The sequence below is a fragment of the Cuculus canorus genome, chromosome 2 (genome assembly GCF_017976375.1).
Source record: "Cuculus canorus isolate bCucCan1 chromosome 2, bCucCan1.pri, whole genome shotgun sequence".
NCBI lineage: Eukaryota > Metazoa > Chordata > Aves > Cuculiformes > Cuculidae > Cuculus > Cuculus canorus.
In genome coordinates this window covers 132,045,342-132,064,624 of record NC_071402.1, presented here as the reverse complement: position 1 = coordinate 132,064,624, position 19,283 = coordinate 132,045,342, and the positions used below count along the sequence as shown (strand labels likewise).

General features: G+C 36.5%; 1 protein-coding gene across 1 annotated transcript in view; it reads right to left on the bottom strand.

The window, feature by feature from the left end:
- THSD7A (thrombospondin type 1 domain containing 7A) overlaps nucleotides 1–19,283 on the bottom strand; it is a 280,961-nt gene that overhangs the window by 48,018 nt on the left and 213,660 nt on the right. The window contains exons 10-13 of the mRNA XM_054059364.1: nucleotides 16,957–17,072; nucleotides 14,402–14,534; nucleotides 10,876–10,979; nucleotides 1,860–2,054 (exon numbers count right to left, since the gene is read on the bottom strand). Of these exons, the coding sequence (XP_053915339.1) occupies nucleotides 1,860–2,054; nucleotides 10,876–10,979; nucleotides 14,402–14,534; nucleotides 16,957–17,072 (548 nt within the window). The remainder of the gene's footprint in view (nucleotides 1–1,859; nucleotides 2,055–10,875; nucleotides 10,980–14,401; nucleotides 14,535–16,956; nucleotides 17,073–19,283) is intronic.

Sequence of the window (19,283 nt, the reverse complement as noted above, 5' to 3'; positions counted from 1 at the left end):
ACATCACTGGAAAAAAAATTATTTTGTTAACTAAAATCTCAAGAGTTTCAAGGGACACAAACTAATAGAATGTCACAAGACAGAGAAGGACACTTATCAATGAAGAGGAAAATCCTCCACAAAAGAACACTCTTTATTGCGTCAAGAAGGCTGAAAATTAAGCAACATGTTGCCTACTGCCTCATGCAGTGATTTGGTGGATGAAGGCAAAGGAAGAATGGAGAACACAAATAACTTGGAGAACAAAGGTTCAGCCAGGGAAAGGACTGGCTTAACCATAAATACAATTAAGACGGCAGCTAAGAAGTTCAAAAGAGGTAAGCCAAAAGCTTAAGGCTGAAAAGCGTTCAGTTGACATAGTAATTCTAATGCATCAAACCACCATCCAAGAGGTGAGTACTGGTGTAGCCAAGACCAGAAGTAGGAAGAGGAATGCGAGTGGGTTAACACCCAAATGTATTAAGGAGAGATGATTGTTGGTTGGTTTGTCACCAATAAAAAAAAAAAAAAATCCACCTTCACTAGTTTTTCTGTTAAAAGGTTTTTTATTGGAAGCTCTAGGGAAATTTCAACAAGTTGGTTTTTGGCTTTCTTTCTTAATTACAATTCAGTGTTAAAAAAAAAAGAAACCCAAAGAAAACAGACCAATTCAATCTGGCAAGAATTCAATGTGGTTAGACAATGCTGGCGAGATAGAGCATGTGCATGGAATCGTGGGTGCTGAGGTATCAAAATAAATTGCAGATCTGCTCCCTAAACTCTTAGCTGAGAAAATGCACACAAACCAAGAAAAGACAAATGATTAATAGAGTCTGCAGCCACTCTGGGTTCCATTTTGAGTTTTCCAAACCTAGTTTCTTTCATGAAAAAAACAAACGTGTTGGAGACTGAAAGTTATTTGAACATGATATGAAGAATTTTCCTTCCACTGAACAAAGCAAAGTTATTTTGGGCTTCTCTGAGTGCCTCATACTACCTATATCACGTTGAAGAGCTCAAGGTCTATGGCTTTTTACACCATTAAGCCAATCAGTTAGTGTTTGAGAGTTATATCCTTTTTGACCTTCACTGAATTGTCCAACTTCTGCCTGAAAAATATCAGTCAAATAAGGCTGAAGCAAGAAAAAAAGGTCTTGAAAAATATTTTCATATTTTAAGCTGTAACTCAGAGAAATTGCTCAAGAGAGTGCAACCACAAAGACCTGTCCCTTATATTTGTTAAATTCTTAGCACAAATAAATAATCTCAAGGATGTAATTCTGTGCAAATGATAAACTAGAAAACAGCAACCTTCCTGACCTCTTTGTGCACAGAAGCAGGCTACAGAATCAGGATTTGGAAACATCATATGACAACCTTTTAAATATTGAACAATTATGCACCTTTTGGTGAAAAGATAACTCAGGATTCAACAAAAAATGCAGGCAATGATTTTTTTAATTTTATTTCCCCAGTCTGGATCAGCTTATTCGTTGGTTATGCTGCTTTATCTGTTTCACCTCTCTGGAACTACAGCCAATTCTGACTTGCCTGTCAGAAAAAGAAATGGTCTTATCTGCAGATCATTATGCGTGCTCCATTTAGAAGAAACTCTGGCCTTCTCTGCTCTCCTATGTTCTGTTTAGCCATTTCCCCGTGATCAGAAGTCAGACATATAAAGCAGGAGTTTGTTCTCCTGAGGGGTTACTTTTTTGTTCCACCAACACTATCTAGACCCCGAGAGTGACACTGGGTCTGCTTTCTGCCATGATGACAAACACTGCTTGCTTCTCAGAGGAGAACCTAAGAACAACGCAGATTTTAATCAAAACAATAGCAATAATTAATAAAAGTTTTATTATTTTTCTTGTTACTCTTACCAACAAGAGTGCGTTTTCTTGTCCTGACTCCTCCACAGTCCCCATTACAGGAAGAAAACTTGGACCAGTTTGTAAACTGACAGTCGTCTTGGCAGGGAATCTGGCACGTCTGTGTTAAGGATGGTAATGGGCCAGCGTATTTAAGGCACTCACTGATGTCAGCCTGTCCTCCGTCTTGTCTGCGACAAGTAATTGCTGGAAGCAAAATGGAATGGAATTTAATTCAGCATTTTTTTTTTCACTAATGTCTCTATTCAATTTAGTAAGTCTAAAATCTACTACAAAATCACATTGAAAGCCCAGTATAGCAATACAACTTAATATTTGCAGTCAGTTATATTTTGAATGATTACAGTTGACATTTATGACTTCTTTGAGATTCTGTTTAAATTTCTATTTATCAAATTTTACCATGAAAAAAATACATCTTACAGACAACTGAAAATATTGTAAAGGTTGCACCATGTTGCAACCTTCACATTATCATTTTTCCTACAGATATAGCCTATAATTCAGACATTAAAAACTTGCAATGCCATTTTAAGTAGCTGAATACTGTATAAGCTATAACGTTGTATCAGCAGCATATATTTCAGAAAAAGGGACAGACATAAAATTTAATATTTGAGTTCTGGAAACCACTTAACCACCCACAATAGTATTGCTGCCTGATGTTCTTCAGCAACTTTTAGTCTTGAAAAAGGGTCAAAGGACAAAGCATGTTTGCTAGGGATGGAGTATCAGCCTTTAGGGGTAAAATGCTTTATAACACGATAGCCACATCCTGAGTACAAACACATTACATACAAGGAAAAGAAAGTTTCTTAATAAAATTTCAGGTGGCACAAAAAGAAGAAGTGGGAACATAACAATTTGCAGATAATAGGGCTGTCTCAATATAGTCTTTAACAATGTTCTATTATTACTCCACATGAATAATTTGTTTAATATGGTTATTTATCCATTATTCTAATCTAAGCCTCAGTAAATCTTGTTTTATTTCCTTGCCCAAGACAACATAAAACTTATCATCCAGTAACAAGATTGGAAACTTCTAGTTGTTTGTTTACACAACAGAATCACATTTATGCTTCTTGGCACCAGATACCGCACAGTATATGCAGTATTTCATAATGACTGTGAAAGTAATTTGGGTCAACAACTGTGGCAGTAATATTGCATCCAAACACAATGTATCTTTCTGTATACGTATGAGGCAATATCATGTTTTATATTACACTCCAGTCTATAATTTAAGCCTAACACTTCAATTATACTGACAATAATTATTCTATTGGTATGTGAATTGAAAAAAATTGTAAATTTTACTAATGAAACTATTAAGGCACAATCAACTGCAAAGGCTGGAGAAAAATGCAGTTTGAATGAAAAGTTTCAAAATAAAGCCTGAAAACTGGCTATAAGTAACTCCTTCCTCCTTGAGGAAGAAGGAAGAATACTTTAGGAAATTTATTTCTTTTTGTTGTTGTTGTTTAGGTTATTGTAAGGTAATTGTAAAGGTTTAGCAACCTATGATTTCTGAAAAACTTTTTTTGTCTGACAGTTCTAACCTAAATTTCTGTCTCGTGATGACTCTAGGAAGCTGAACTTGATAACCCATATGGTTCATTTCAAGCCTGTGTGCCTCCTAAAACACACCTAAAGGTCACAAATCAATTAGTTATGCAACATGTTTGTGGTAAAAAACCTATGAAAGAGGGGACATGTGGAGTGTTAGAGAGACACTAAGCAAACAGCTTCCCTGATCCCCGACTGCCCTTTGGAGCAGGGCTGCCAGCACTATTTGTAATAGGCTCAGAACTGCATTAAGTTGTGCTTACTGGGGTACTGACCAGCTGTACATTGTCTAATACACTTATTGTGTCAAATCCTATTATTAGTACAGTTTACAAAAGGAAATCCTTTTTTAACCTTTCAGACATAGTGATTCAATGAAAAAACCCAAATATCTAAAAATTGAAAATCCATCCAACTATTTTAAGGATGTGTTTTAGCTGACCTCCTACAGGATTTCTGAAATTACACTATTATTTTGGAGAAATACAAGTCAAACTAGTAATTCCAATACAAACCTGTTACAGTTTTGGATTCTTGTGAGAGAACACATTGTTTTCCACAAGGTAAAACCACAGTCCAGACTAGTTCTACCATGTGGAAATTCACAGAGGTTATACCTAAATCCTCTGTCTTGAGTTTGACCTTGGCATGTGCGTGCATCACCAAAACTAATTCCATTACCTTCACTGCATTCGCAGGGAGACACAGGCCACTATTTCTAGCATTGTAAACTACATCTAGCCAAGGGCTAGAAGACAGTCCACTGATTAACCCAATAACTTTAAATAACCTTCTTCAAAAGTTTAATAGCTATTTTAGATACTGCCTCTCCATCTAGTCCTTTGATAGGCCATAAACATTATCCATTGAAGAACATTCTTTTTCTTGTTAAACCGAGTTTTTCTAAAGCCAATATTAATTCCCTCATCTTTCTTGCTTGTTAAATATTAATCTGTGGGCAGATATCCAGTCTGTCAGAATTCTTTTCAGATTCATATTAGTGCATCTAATTTACACCAAACAGACACAGGTGAGAAGCTCCCCTAAGGATTAACATTTTGGGGTTTATTTCCAGTTTAACTGTCAGTTGCACTGAAGCAATCAAAGCAGGTAAACTCTTCATTCCTGAGACCTAAATATTTCACCTAAATAACAACACAAATTAGAGGAGAGCTCGGCATACTAAATCAATTCCTGAATCTTAATTTTCACACTGCTTGTCCATAACTATTCATGTTACTTCTAGTTGACAAGACCTAGATAATTCACTGTATATTCCTTTTACGTAATGTTATTCTACAGGTTCAGGTATCAATTTGAAAGGTTTGTATTCCTTGCCACTGTTGAAGAGTGGGTATTTTTCCGTTTCTTAAAGCAGGGATTTTGACAACTGCATACATTCCACTAATACATTATTTCAGGCATGTAAATGTCTTGCTTGACATCTGAATTGCTCTTATTGTTAGTATAGTTACTTTTTCCACTCATAAACTAATTTGGGAAAACTATTCACTGCCTTTCTGATCAACCCCATGTTTATTTAATTATATTCTGTAAAAGTCACTCAGTGATGATTAACTAACTATACAGAGAAGTGTCTTCAACTAATATAAAACCATGCAGTGCCAGACTAATTATTTTGCCTATACAACCACATCATATTTATTACAGACATTAGCAGTAAGTGGAAAGAGCATGGTTCTACTGTTACTGAATTAAACCCAAGTAATTGTTAAGTGAAAACGTAACATTGGAGTAAGGCTAACAAAGAAACAGAATTTAGCATGGAAACCATTCACTTACAACACTGTTCTGGTATTTAAGAATTATAATCTTCTGGAAGAAAGGTGTGAAATAAACAGCAGTCTACATTTTCTAGACAACAGACTTTGATGTAATTAAACCTTAATTTGATAGCATTGTTTCCACCAAGCCACAAGGGACTACATGGTAATATATTTGTTGTCAGCATAATGAAACACTAAGACTGTATTTTGACAAGTTTTATTATGTGTCGACTAATATAAATACCTTGACAGTGTTACCATCATACTTCAGTAAGATTTCACTGAGATGTGAGATCCAATGACTCCTACATCTAGAAATTAAGGAACGTTATAAAAAAAAGTGCTCTATGTCCTTTGTTTTACAACACACTTGTGACACCATTTTTTCAGTTGTTAAATATTTTTAACAACAGAATTATTGTATATAATTTCTAGAAAGGAAATAATTATTTCGAGTACACTAAATTCTCTTATACCTACTACCAACACTGATTGATATTATTTCATCTGTGTTTATTTCTTTTTATGTGGGACACAGCACACTAGATACTGCATGATGAAATGTTTCGATGTTCAGGAGCACATGCCAATAAAATTGTGAAAACACAATCCTGAGCATTCTTTATATGCCAAAGAAAACAATGTCTTTCTGTTGAATAAAATTGTCTGGAGATTTTGGCTCTTTTTTTTTTTTTGTCAATAAAAAAATAATTTCTCGTGTAAATGCTGCTCTTGAGCATTGTTGTCCAAATTCTTATTTCAGTACAAAATCTGAAGCTGCTGGTTGTTCTCTGCAGAGACTAAAATATGAAAGAGGCAATATTGTATTATAATCTGTTAAGTCTCGATGATGCTAAAATACTAGTTTATAGTTCCATGAAGGAGCAGCACTCCTTCATGATTTTGCTTGCTTGTGCTTTCAATGAAGGCATGAAATCCCCACAGGAGAAATATTTCTCATAAGAAATGCCCAGAGGGGGAAGCTGCTGTACCTGCTTAGTCAGAGCAAAAAGAAAGGCCTTTTGACCACTCATTCTGCCTCCAAGACTCCGTGCGGCTCAAACAAGCCTGTAAGCCATCCTTTTGTGCCCATGGCCACCCTGTGAAATGTCCAATTCCCTCACTCCACTGTCTTTTGAATAACTCTACATACATCCTGGAAATTAAGAATAGTGAAAGGTTGGGATCAGCTCTTTAGTAACGAACAATTCCCAGCAACATCAAGTACAGCTATTCAGATTTTTTCTCTGACAATCAGGTCACTTCAGCTTCTGCTTGAATTTTACAAATAACTTCCCTCTTGCTATTATAGAATACACAGACAGATTTCACAGTTTGCATCCCATTTCTCCTACAAAATTCTGAGGAAGATCTATGGTGGCAAGGGCCGCAGGCTGTGCATCCTTTTGCAAATCTTCTTTCGGTCATTGGGATACCCCTTGCCATGTGCAACCATCCATATACCTCATGATGTGATTAGGCTATTGCAGTTTGGGCACTCGACCTTCTCATCTGCTATATGGCCTCTTCACTAACATTGGGAAGCAGTTCAACAAGACCTACTTAAATCTGCAGAAACTATTGGCAAAACATGCCTTTCAATAAGTAAGTTCCTTAGGCTTTCCTTTACAATTCAATAGATATTTGAACTGTATTTTTAGGTTCCTTCAGAAGCCAGCGGAGCGAGGTTTACTGACAGATTTTTTAAGATGTGAGCACAGTAACACAAAGATTCTCTTAGCACAACTAGCTGGAGCAGGTTTCTCTCACAGGGAGTTTATAGCGCACATCCCCATCAAGTACTAGTAGCCTGGCTTTATCAAGCATTTAATCTCTTCTAGTTTTTGCATTTTTTTTTTGTTATTTTGTATTTGCCAATGTGCCTCTCCCTCCACTGTTTCAGGTGACTCATCAAGACATCTGGTCGATTTACTTTTTTTAATTGAAAAACAGAAGATGAAAATTAACACAACATAAATGCCGTTGAAGTAAAGTACAGCTTTTCTCTATGTTTTCTGTTCCTACTGGATAGGGTCAAAAGGAAGTTTCAAACTCCCTGCAGACGCACACATAGTATCCTCTCCTGAGGGTTTTGAATAGGAGACAGTTAAAACTCTTTAAGTTACTGCATTCTGTAACACATTCCTACCCCAATCATCCACTCTTAGGAGGCATTTTACAAGTGACAGAACTGCAAATTTTCATTCATCATAGAAATTCAAAACAATTGTCATGACCATCTGACCTGTTCAAATAAGGTTCATGACTACAACAATTAATTTACTGCTCAGGCATTAAATACTATGTTCCTATGCTTAGATTTAGATATAAATAGCTGTCCATCATTTGGATGAATAATTTAAAAAGTTTCTTCTTTAAAACTTCTAAGCCCCATTCTTAAAACAAAAAAATACCAAAACCATTTATTCTTTTTCCTCCGCTTTGACCCAAGTTCTATTTTTGCAACATGTTCATTTAAACTGACATGATTTATAACAAAATCTTCATTGTACAAGACAGCTAGAAACAGTTGCCTTTAACAATGAATCACAATTCCAAACTTCATGATTCATCCAAGTATCTCTTCTGCCAAGGAAGATCAAAGTGATAAAAAGGCTGCAAAATGGAAATGTAAAAAGCAAAGCTGTGACATAAAGCAAGGCATGCATATGCTCCAGTTACTCAGTCAGACACCTGACCAGTCATTTTTAATAACGTCTAATTTTTTGTTCCTTCAGATTTAATTATCTTTCTAACTAAAATACGAACAATGCAGAGCTAATAAATGTGTAATCAGATAAGCCCTTACCCTGGTGTGCATTCCTATTCTTTCATATTTAACACATTTGCCAATATATTAGGTGTTACGGTGTGCATAGGCAATCAGGTCAGAACCAGAACAAACTAATAACATTGGCAACATTCCCTTGCACTGAAAAAGCGGAACTGAGAACTCTTCACAGATACAAGAATGCTATTACTTGCTCTGAAGACTGTCTACATAAAATGAAAGGACAATCCACAGGAATTCAAAGGGCTAAAATTACTTTTATAAGATTACTGTTTCACTATGTCATCAAAAGTATACTACTAAGAGCAGATGAATGAGTGTGTGATTCCTGCATTCATGAGCATCAGAAATTTAAGAGGTATCACTTTTTCAATTGAAAAAGAAATTCTGCTGTGTCTGCATTTTCAGAGTCCGGTAAACATTTGTACACAAATCATCAACAAACAGTTAGATGATCTGCACAAAGTATTTTTATTCCAGTATCACATTATAAATATGGTATCAGAATGTTATACTAAATAGATTTCATATTCCAGTGTTTAGCATTTCTTGATTTTGGTAAAGACTGGATTTCTACAAAAAACATCTGATTTCTTCAGGCTTAGGTGCTCCTAGGGATCTTAATTAACAATTGCTCATCCTACCACTTGACCACACTATGCTGGAGAGCTACGGCCATTATACCTGCTTGTAGCAACAAGACTACTGCTTGAATAAATCATCCTTTGCAAGATCAAACGCTGTATGGTACCAGAGGGAAATTCTACCAGTCTATTTTACCAAATTTGAAAATAATGCCCAATAATTTGCCCAGTAATTCCAAAATAATGTATTAGTCTGCACATGTGTGTGTACTGCACATGACTGAAATTACAGTTTAAATAAAGGAAACTCTCATGATGTAAAATAATAATAAAAAAAAATTTGCATGCAATACAGTTAGCCATCTACATTTATTAACTAACTTTGAGGCAAAGCAAGAAATTTAGGTACTACCATGGAAGTACAGAAGACAACATTTTGTACTATCTGAACTCCTACCGTGAAAGACAGAAATCTTATTCTCTCACTGTGTAATCTCAATGCATCCCCCAGAGCTACTAGAAACAGATTGTATCAGTGATAGTCCTTTGAAAGAATTACCACAGCCAGAAATCGTTTGTATTAGCAGGCAATACCTTCATGTTCAATTTTGTGGTAAGTCATAAATAGATCTCCTATACGCTTTCTGAGTAAGTGGTAGAAGTTACTAGCTTAAGATAGTCCACGACTTTAAGTACATCATAACTTCATCTGATACTGCAAGGAAGTTAATGACCAGAATATTTCACTTCTGCAGTTAGTTGGGTCCTTGCTCAGTAATTCTACAATCCGCTGAGCCAATATTTTAATGGATAGCCAATGGTTTAAATGGATAGGAGTTGGCACTTGGAAAAGACAAAAGAAAAAAAACTTCCTGGGATTCAGGGTTGGCTAGTCATTCAAAGGAATTCAATTACCATAACACACAGTAAGTAGGAACTGCAATAATTTTCATACTGAACGTAATGCACCTAAAACCCCATATACTATACTTAACAGTCACACGTACACAGTTCTGTTAAATTCAAAACTGCCTATGGAAACAAGTGACAGTCAAGATAGATAGTTGCTAAAATTATTTGTTATAAAATCAAAATGGTGTAAAAATGTCTCTGGGCTCAATCACTGAGCTCAAGAGTCAGAGGTTTTGAAGTTGAACCAACAGCTGGTTAAGAGCACTGCACCTCACCGGTTAATTCCAAGGCCAATTTTGGTTAGCATCTTTAGCAACCTGTACAGAAAGCATCCTCAGCAAGTTTGGGAACAACACCAGTTTGAGAGGAGGAGTCAATATCTATCTAGAGGGTAGGGCTGCCATTCAGAGGACTTTGACAGCCTGGAGAAACGGACTGGCACTGAGATTTAACAGTGTAAATGTGAAGTCCTGTGTTTTCCCATTGCTCTCTACAACTACTTAATTTGAGGGTATAGAGAAGGGAGAGCCAGACTGTTCTCAGAGACAGATAGTATAAGGATAAGGGGCCACAGGTACAAATTAAAGAAAGGGAAATTTTGGCTTTGATATTAGGAAAAAAAATATGCAGTTCTAGACTGGACAAGCATTGAAGCAGATGCCCAGACAGACTGTAGGATCTCCATTCTGGGCAGTACTCCAAACATGTTGAGACATGGCCCTGAGCAAACTGCTCCAGTCTGGGTGGGATTTAACTTTGAAACTATCCCTGCTTGGGTGGAAGGCTGGACCAATGGACCTCCAGATCGTCCTTCCAATTCAAAATTATTGTAGAGTCCTTCAATCCTAGATTTTCAAACAAACACAGGGAGCTAAAGTTTTATATTCAGTGTAATGGATATTCCCACAAACATATCTTTACATCCTCACCACATAAAAAAATGTTACATTTTCACAGGTGAATTTACACAACCTTTTTCACAAAAACAAAAGAGATATGTATGGTCTTGCATCCCTTTATTTTTTTTCCCTTCCTTTTGAAAACATACTTTCCAAAAATACCTCTGCAAACACGCTTTGGGCAAGGATGGCAAAATAAACTGGACAAACAATAACACAGAATTAGTCACTAATGTGGTATCTATAGCTTAAAAAAAATTAATCCTGTTGTTTTATGAATAAGAATTTGCCAAATACTGTTTAAGATGCACTGTACAATACTAGCATTCAGTAATTTCCTTTGTTAATGCACATAATGATAGATAAAATTAATGTTAGGTTATAATGACTAAAATTTTAGGCATTTCCCACACCAGTGCAGCAATAGATTTATGAGGAATATATGATAGAAACAAAGGTTCTAACCTCTTGCTTGTAGCCCAGGCCCACAAGTCTCCTGTGCTCCTGGACTGTCTTGGCGCACGTACCACGGTACTAGCTGGCACCTGCGCCACTTGTGGGTCTTCCATCTAAAGTGAGGAGAGAAATAATCAATTACAAACAAGTCATTTAAACTTGCAGCAATCAAAGGTGAGGCAGCACAAGTGTTAGACAGTGTTAGAAATCATGGTAAGCTATTGCTTATTATTACTAACTGGTCACAGCTAGTTCACAACAAACAACAGTATTGTAAACTTTTCCCTGTTTCATAGAAGCATTGAATGGTTTGGGTTGGAAGGGACCTCAAACATCACCGATTTCCAACCCTGTTGCCATGGAAGGGGCACCTTCCACTGGATCACATTGCTCATAGCCTCATGCAACCTGCTCTTAAACACTTCTAGGAATGGGGCACCCACAGCTTCTCTGGCCAATCTGTTACAGTGTCTGATCACCCTCACAATAAAAAAATTCTTTGGAATATCTGATCTAAATCTACCCTCTTTCATCTTAAAACGATTGACCCTCACCCTATCTCTACACTTCCTGACAGAAAAGCCCCTCCCTAGCTTTCCTGTAGGCCCACTTTAAGTACTGGAAGGCTGCTATAACGTCTCCTCAGAGCCCTGCATTCTCTAGGCTAAACAACCCTGACTCTCTCAGCCTGTCCTGAGAGAAGTGCTCCAGCCCTGCAATCATCTTTGTGGCCTCCTCTGGACTTGCTCTAATAGATCCATGTCCTTCCTGTGCTGAGGACTCCAGAACTGAACACAATACTCCAGGTGACATCTCACAAGAGCAGAGGAGAGGGGCAGAATCACCTCCCTTAACCTGCTGGTCACACTTCTTTTGATGCAGCCCAGGATACAGTTGACTTTCTGGGCTGCAAGTGCACATTACGGAGTCATGCTGAACTTCTCATCCAACAGCACCCCCAACCCTCAAGTCCTTCTCTTCGAGGATTTCAAAGTACAAATTTGCATTAACAATACGTAACAAATACACAGTGAACACAAACCACAATATGAGGATTATACATGAATACAAAGCATTAATACACTTATACAACATGTGAGAGAGAAACTTCAAAAAAGAATACTATAAGTTGATGTGACTTGAATACTCATTTAAAAGAACTCCTTTGAATGTATTCCTCTCTGAGCATGCTCAGAGTATTTTACCAGCCAACAAAATAACAGAATAGAATTTGAAAAGTGGATTTAGCAAAGTGATCCTAACACCTCATAAACCCAACATGGACCCATTTTAAATACTAGCATGCTGTAATAAATCTCCTCAATCACTTTCCCTTCCTTTCTTTCCTTTTTCCACTTATCTCACTGAAGCAAAGGTATATTGAAATTTCCCAAATACAGTCCAGTGATAAGATTCCAGGGTTCATTTCTTGCTCACACAGTACTGGCAGCATCTTTTGGCAGTAAATTGTGTCATATATAGGTGTTAGTGAATTTCTTTCTCTTTTCCTTCTTTCCTCTTCCTCAGGTCTTTTCTTTTCCTCCCTTAGGCATGACTTTCAACACAACAAATGGAGTAATTCTGCCTTGCTTAAAGCAGAAACAAGTCTTGGAGTTACAGATGAAGATGAGGTCAGATGAGCAGTCTTAAGATTTTTGTTTTGTTTTCTCAGATTTCCAAGAATATGATTACAAGCCTGAAGTTTTAACAACAAATAAATTTCTTTGCTAAGCTTCATCATCTGAACACCAAAAGGAGAAATCAGAAGCAGAAAGAGACCCCAGCTACATCAAAGCATCAGGACAGTGAGTTTAAATGACTGTGAGGGTGCCTTAGGCAATCCCAGAGCACCTGAGGTCTCAGGTAGCTGAATGGCAGCACTTTACAAATGTGTAGCCTACGAAGAGATCCAAGACAATTTGAACACAGGCCCAGACCACATCAAAATAAAACACAGGCAAAAGAACTTCAAGAACACTTTGATAAGAAATGCAATATTTTGCTGCTTAAATTATTCCATCATTAATATAACCTGCTACAAAACTTTGAAAAAGTTCTTTTCTAGTGTTGCAGAATACTCTACACCTTAAATTTAACAAATCCAGGCAAGTCTGGTTATTGTCACATCTCTGAAATATTCCTCAGTTGTCTGAATTACTCAGAGTGTGTGCGAAAAATCTATATTCATGGGGAAAATTCATGTGGGAAAACCTATATTCATGGCTCCTATCATCAGCTGCCCCATGTTTAAAACTGTCTCAGTGGCTTTCCAGCTCTAGTTTCATTGTAACTTGCCTCTGCAGGCCAGTATCTAAACTAAGGCATGAACCAACCTGAGTGTATGAATCCACCTGTCACAGTGTGCAAAGGTCACAAAGATTGTAAAGGAAATATACAGAAAATGTTTTTAGTATTAATTTGCATCATGCAATTTAAATGACCTCATCTACCACTCCCTAGCAACACTTCTGCTCAGCACATCATCACGCACTAGTTCTGGTAAAATTTGATATTGATGATACTAAAGAGGTGAAGCGCAGCCAGCGTTTTAAAAGATAAAAAACTGATTCAGATATTGACCAGAAGAGGTTCTATATTTCTCTGATGTTTGAGGTACTGATTTTGGTAACTTTCCAATGCTGTTTTATGTCCTTTCATATCTTTCTGTTATATACAGTGTGATCTCCTAATGAATTTGCAAAGACAATTCCTACCAGATAATGAAAGAAACACTTATGGCTAAAATATGTTTAAATTTTATTTACACCATTTCAACAGAGGATTTGCATGAGAAGTAGCAGTTGCTCTTCTCTAGACACTTGAGAAACAGAACACTGGCTTCCAATTCAAACATATTTATTATTAATTTGGAAAAAATAATTTTTTTTTTTATTTTGTCAAGTATGTCCAATCAACTGCATCCGAATGTTGTGAACTTTGTATTAACAACCAGAATCTTGCCATACATATAGACTTTCCCATGCCAATCAGATACTACAGAACTGCCCGAAACTTTTCTTAAGCAGCCATGGTGGAGATTCCTGCCTGTTGGGAAGTCCTCATCATTTTCTGGTGAAGATTGGGTCAACACTAACATTTTTGTATGTCAGGCATTATATGAACTATATGGACTATCTCAGGGGTGACAGGGATGGAAAGATGGAGGATACAGCTCATGGCACAGCATGGCAGCAGAATTCAGCTCTTCTGAACAGATGAGGCTGCATTTCAATGCTTTTGATTATTTAGAAAAGAAGATTTTTTTTGTTGTTTTTAAATAATATAAAATTTCAAATAGTTGCTAAGAGAGATCTGTCCTGGAAAGTAATTCTTAGTAGTTTGAATGTTTCCGCAAAGAGACTGGAACAAAATGAACTAGTGATTCACTATTGGTCCATCTGAGTACACGTCTGTTCTGAGACCTTGATTTAGCTCTGTACCCTGTATTTCTTAAGAAGTGGAATTCAACTAAGTCTTGAGGTAGTACTAGTTGAACAAAATCACATCTGAGCTGTCACTGTTTGTTTTAGATTACCTGTAGCTATAGCAGATGGGAGAAGTTTCACACTCCTTCTCCTCGAACAAAGAATCTGGGCACTCACGACCACCGTTGGCGGGAAGCTGGATGATGACTCGGTGACGGGACTGTTTCTTTACCGTGACACCCCCTGCAAAGAGCAGAAGAGTTTGTTTCTCCTGCTACTACATAGGGATGACAGTAATTGGGGCAAAATAAGATTTAACATAACAGGTATTTGAGTCAATTGCTATAATAGTGACATGCTATTTTGTCCATAAGCAGAAAATGAAGCCGAATAGATAAACCACTTTAATTTCAGATAACAGCCAGGAAGTAGAACTAAAGAGAAAGAAACAGTAGCAATACTGAACAAATTAATATATAGCTGAAGTGAACACAGAGTTCAAGTGAATAAAAATTAAACCAGCTCAGTATGCTGCTACACTTCACAGCTTCAAAGAGTAAATTTCCCCTGAATATTTGCATGCAAAACCAGAAATTGAAATTAATGGAAAGAAATTATTATATACCACAAGTTTTCTATTCAATAAGAGACTCAATAAGAAAATCCACTTGCTTTCTGCTTATCTCCACAGCCAGGTATATATTAATTTACTGTTTTGGTTGTCTCCAGGCTGAGCTTTAATACCACTCCCTATACCATCGTTTCCCACCTGGGACTAGCATTATCCTATCTAGATATACAAAAAAATATTCCAAAACAGCATGCATTACATTTAAATATGAAGTTTTACTTTACACTCCGGAACTAATTTACAGTTTACCATTTTTAATTATTATAGTCATTCATTATTAACGATACAGTAAATAGTTCATGTAGGAATTTTGACTCCAGTCATCTTCAGATACAACTTCTTCAGGCAGAAAATTAAGAGAAAGCATAAAAATTTATATTAATTCTGTAGCAATACCTAATACACATATATTGTTAGACAAAAACCTTGGAATATTTTTCTTTTTTTTTCCCAGAGCACAGACATTTGGCTGACCAGGTTGATATCAGCTTTGGGGGGCTTATTACAGCAGCTGCAGCTTGTCTGAACACAAAAGCATGCTGGACTACAGCCAAGCAATTGTAATTAGGAGCAAGCGGTAGGAGAATCCCAGCGGTGGCTCTCCACCACCTGGCTGCTTTTCAACACAGAGGAAACCCTCCGCTTCTGAGTCAGTCAGCTCCGGGAGATGCCAAGAGCTGGCACAAGGGGCAAAACAGACATGCAGCCCAGCAAAGCTGCTGACCAGCTTGCTGACACAAATGGGTAAAATCCATGAAATAAAAATTGTTTGTGTAGTATAAAAACATCTTGACTCACTGAGTAGACAAATGGCCCATCCTAGTTCACAAAGGCATTGCTTTTTAGCAACGTACATGCTAGTTTGTAATCACTATTAGTGAATATATGGTCATTGCATCAAAACCTTTCTTAAAACCCGCAGAAATAAGAACAGAAGGGGATGGTATTTTTGTCCAAGATGACAACAAAAGTATTCCAGAAAAAAAACATTAACAGCACTGTAAAATAACACAGTATTTAATAACGAATAACTATTTTATAGAGTCAGATTCAGTGGTCTTACTTCACTGTTCTTTTTTCAAAGGCTATAAATTTAATCTTCTTAACGCCTTTTTTATTTGTTAGAATACACTAAGCATTAAAAGGAATTAGTGCAAAAATTACTTTATGCTTGTGTCCTTTATAGGGCATAAAGAATTGGCCATGACATTTGAAGTGCATATATTTGATGTAACAATATATTACATTCTGATAATATGGTAGCTGTGAGCAATCACCACATCCCACACAGGGATTAGCACCCTATGGAACTCAGAGTATTACAGACTCTATTACAGACTGTGTCTGTAATAATACAAATTATAAAAAACCTCCTATTAAGCTGAAAAGAGAAAAAGAGATAAGGCAGAAAAATGTAGGCGATATTAGGCCAGTTATCATTTTAACTTTATGCATGATTTCAATGTAATAAAAATTCAAGGGAGCCCTACACTCTTTTTAAGAGCTTTGCCAAGTGTATTAAAGTGGTATTGCAATGTGTGTTTAAGTCAGAATATTAACATCAACTTAAATTCTCCTGATTTTTATTAACTTTCCATCAATTTTCCTTGGAGTAAAAGAAACAAGACAAACTTTTTGTACAAATACACATCTATCTATCCATCTATCCATCTATCTATCTATCTATTTCTTGGTATATAGAACCTCAGGTATTCTGATGAGAAGTGAATGTGTATATTATGTGTCTGCTCTGTGATCAGTTATCTCTTCATCAGTGAGAGATTCAAATGGAAGTTGGTAACATAAAAATAGGCAAACTGGGGGAAAAGCCCCCAAACAGATGCTTACAGAAAATTCATAGAAATAATTTTTTTTTTCAGAAAAAAAAAATGTACATCCTCCCTGCAGCTGCTCTACCAGCTATTACACACGTTATGTCAGAGAGAGATGTGTATAAGTATTCTGCAAAAAGTGATTACTAGTCTCTTTTTTATTCTTACAACCTATCTACTAGCACACAATAGATAAAATTACCTTCTTGACATGAAGAAGGACACAATGTCCAGTCACTGAATGGAGTCACAATACAGTCCTTCCTACAGGGAAGCAGACAAGGCCTCACAGTTTCTGGTCGGAGGCTTTCAGGGCATCTGAAAAAAAACCATGAAAAAGCAGCATTATCAAATAAGCAATCATTCTGCAGCAAGGTAGTGAATCACAAGGGGTACCAAATGCCTGCAGGCACACAAGCGGAGTGCTACTTGACCAGAATTCACCAGGATTGAGCTGAGAAATAAAAACCGTTACAACTTAAATATAGTTGGTGGAAGCAATTAAAAACCAGTGCATTCTACAACTGGCAATTTAACTACAAAAAAATCGATTCCTCACTCACCATATCAGATTCTGAATTTTGAGTGTTATTTCCAAGCTTCCAAATGATTATGAAGAAAAGACACGTAGTTTAGCTTAGCAAAACACATTTTTAGCTCATAATAAATTTACCAGAAACACAAACTCTGGAAGGAGGCTGAACACTATTGTCTAACTAGAAACAAATAAGTATAAGCTAGCCATGATTATGACAGAAAGCAGAAAAAAAAGTTTGAAACTATCATATTGATGATACTGTGAAAGACTGCCAGAAAGGACAGAAAACTTTGCTTGTTTTAGGAAGAGGCTATTGGACTGCCACATACAGGACTCCTTAATTCAGGTAACTTTCCCCCATTGTGTATTCCTTAGTTTTTTCACCAAGGACAAACAACTCTATGCTGCAATACTTGTTCTCAGAATGATGCAATAATTCTCTCAGGAGTACTGCATATCTTTAAAATAATTTCAAAATTAACATCGCCCTAAAAGTGCACAGAATGTGGGCTCTCGGGGGATTATGTAAAGTGGTAAGAAAAATATCACATTTATATTTCAGAGCTTTTGGCTCATTACAGAAAAATGTTGCTATAACTAACTTTTCCTATTGTGGCTGCTGGGCATCTTGGACCAGAGAAATGAAGGATAAGTTTTGTATTTGAATTGGATCAGCTGGGGAAGCTTGGCTTGATGAGGTATCTTTCTTGCCAGGCTGAAGGGAGCACAGGCAAGTTTAAAGGTGAACTACCGAGAAAACAGTCTCCACTGTTAGTGAAATACTACTCCTGTGTCAGTGTGGAAACAGAAGCACGGTCTCTCACTCTCAATATGGGAGGAGAAAGGCAAAAAGCTGAGCTGCAGGAATGTATCCTTCAACAATAACACTTGCTAGTTCATGATTTTCATAGATGTCTCTGCATTTTCCTGTCAATTCACATAGAATTCTTAGAGTATGATCCATTACTGTGAACTAGCACTAGCTTCTTTGTGCCCTTTTACAATGACACCTCCACACTTTCTCTTTTTTCCCCTAAAATACTGATGTGAAGAACCATGAAATATTATATCTATAGCAACATGAAACTTCATCATCTGTCTGTAAACTCTCTACATTTTTTAAGTCAAATTGTTCCTTGTTTCTTTGTGATTCATAAATTTAGATTAGGCATGCATGGTCAGGCACACTCTAAAAAAAAAACATCTGCCACCAATCCTATACTGACTACACTTGCAGAAATATTCTCTAAGGTTAAAATTTAAAATGCTTCTGAAAAGTATTGAACATTGGCTTACTAATGGCTTTGTCCTTAAAACACAACAGAAATTACAAGCATACAAAAAAGCCTGAATAATATATATTCACTGTTTCATTGAGAACTTTATCTTTCAGGAGCACTGAACATTACAATTCCTCTTCAGATCCTTGGCAAGGCAATTAGTTCAATTAGAACACCATTTCTATCTTTTATACTGTTTGTATTTAGCACATGTGGCTTAAAGCAAAGTATTGATTTTTTTGCAGTCCTTACTCAAGGTCAAATTAAACAGAAGAGATACACACTGAAGTTTGTACCTTGTGAGGTAGATAAGGCCGATAATATTGATTGTATCATACCACAGCAATCCATTTTATTAAGGGGAGTTTAAAACAAGGTTCCTATTTACATTTTCATGTTAAATGTCTTGTTCTTTAAAAATGATTCAGTGATTTTAATGTGACAATTTGAAGGATCAACCAAGGTTTTTTTTTTCATTGCCAGGATTCATTTGCAACACAATAAAAGAGCCCTCCTCCCAAAAAATTAAGGTCAAATCAAAGGCAGAGACATTAACAGCAGATTTAAAAAGGAAGACAAATGATTAGAGGTTTTTTTTTTTCTTTTAAGCGTAGATGAATACCAAATAAAAGATATAACGGCATCATGGCTGAACAGAACAGCAGCTTGTTGCAGATACACAACAATTGAGATTACTGAATGTGCTGGCAT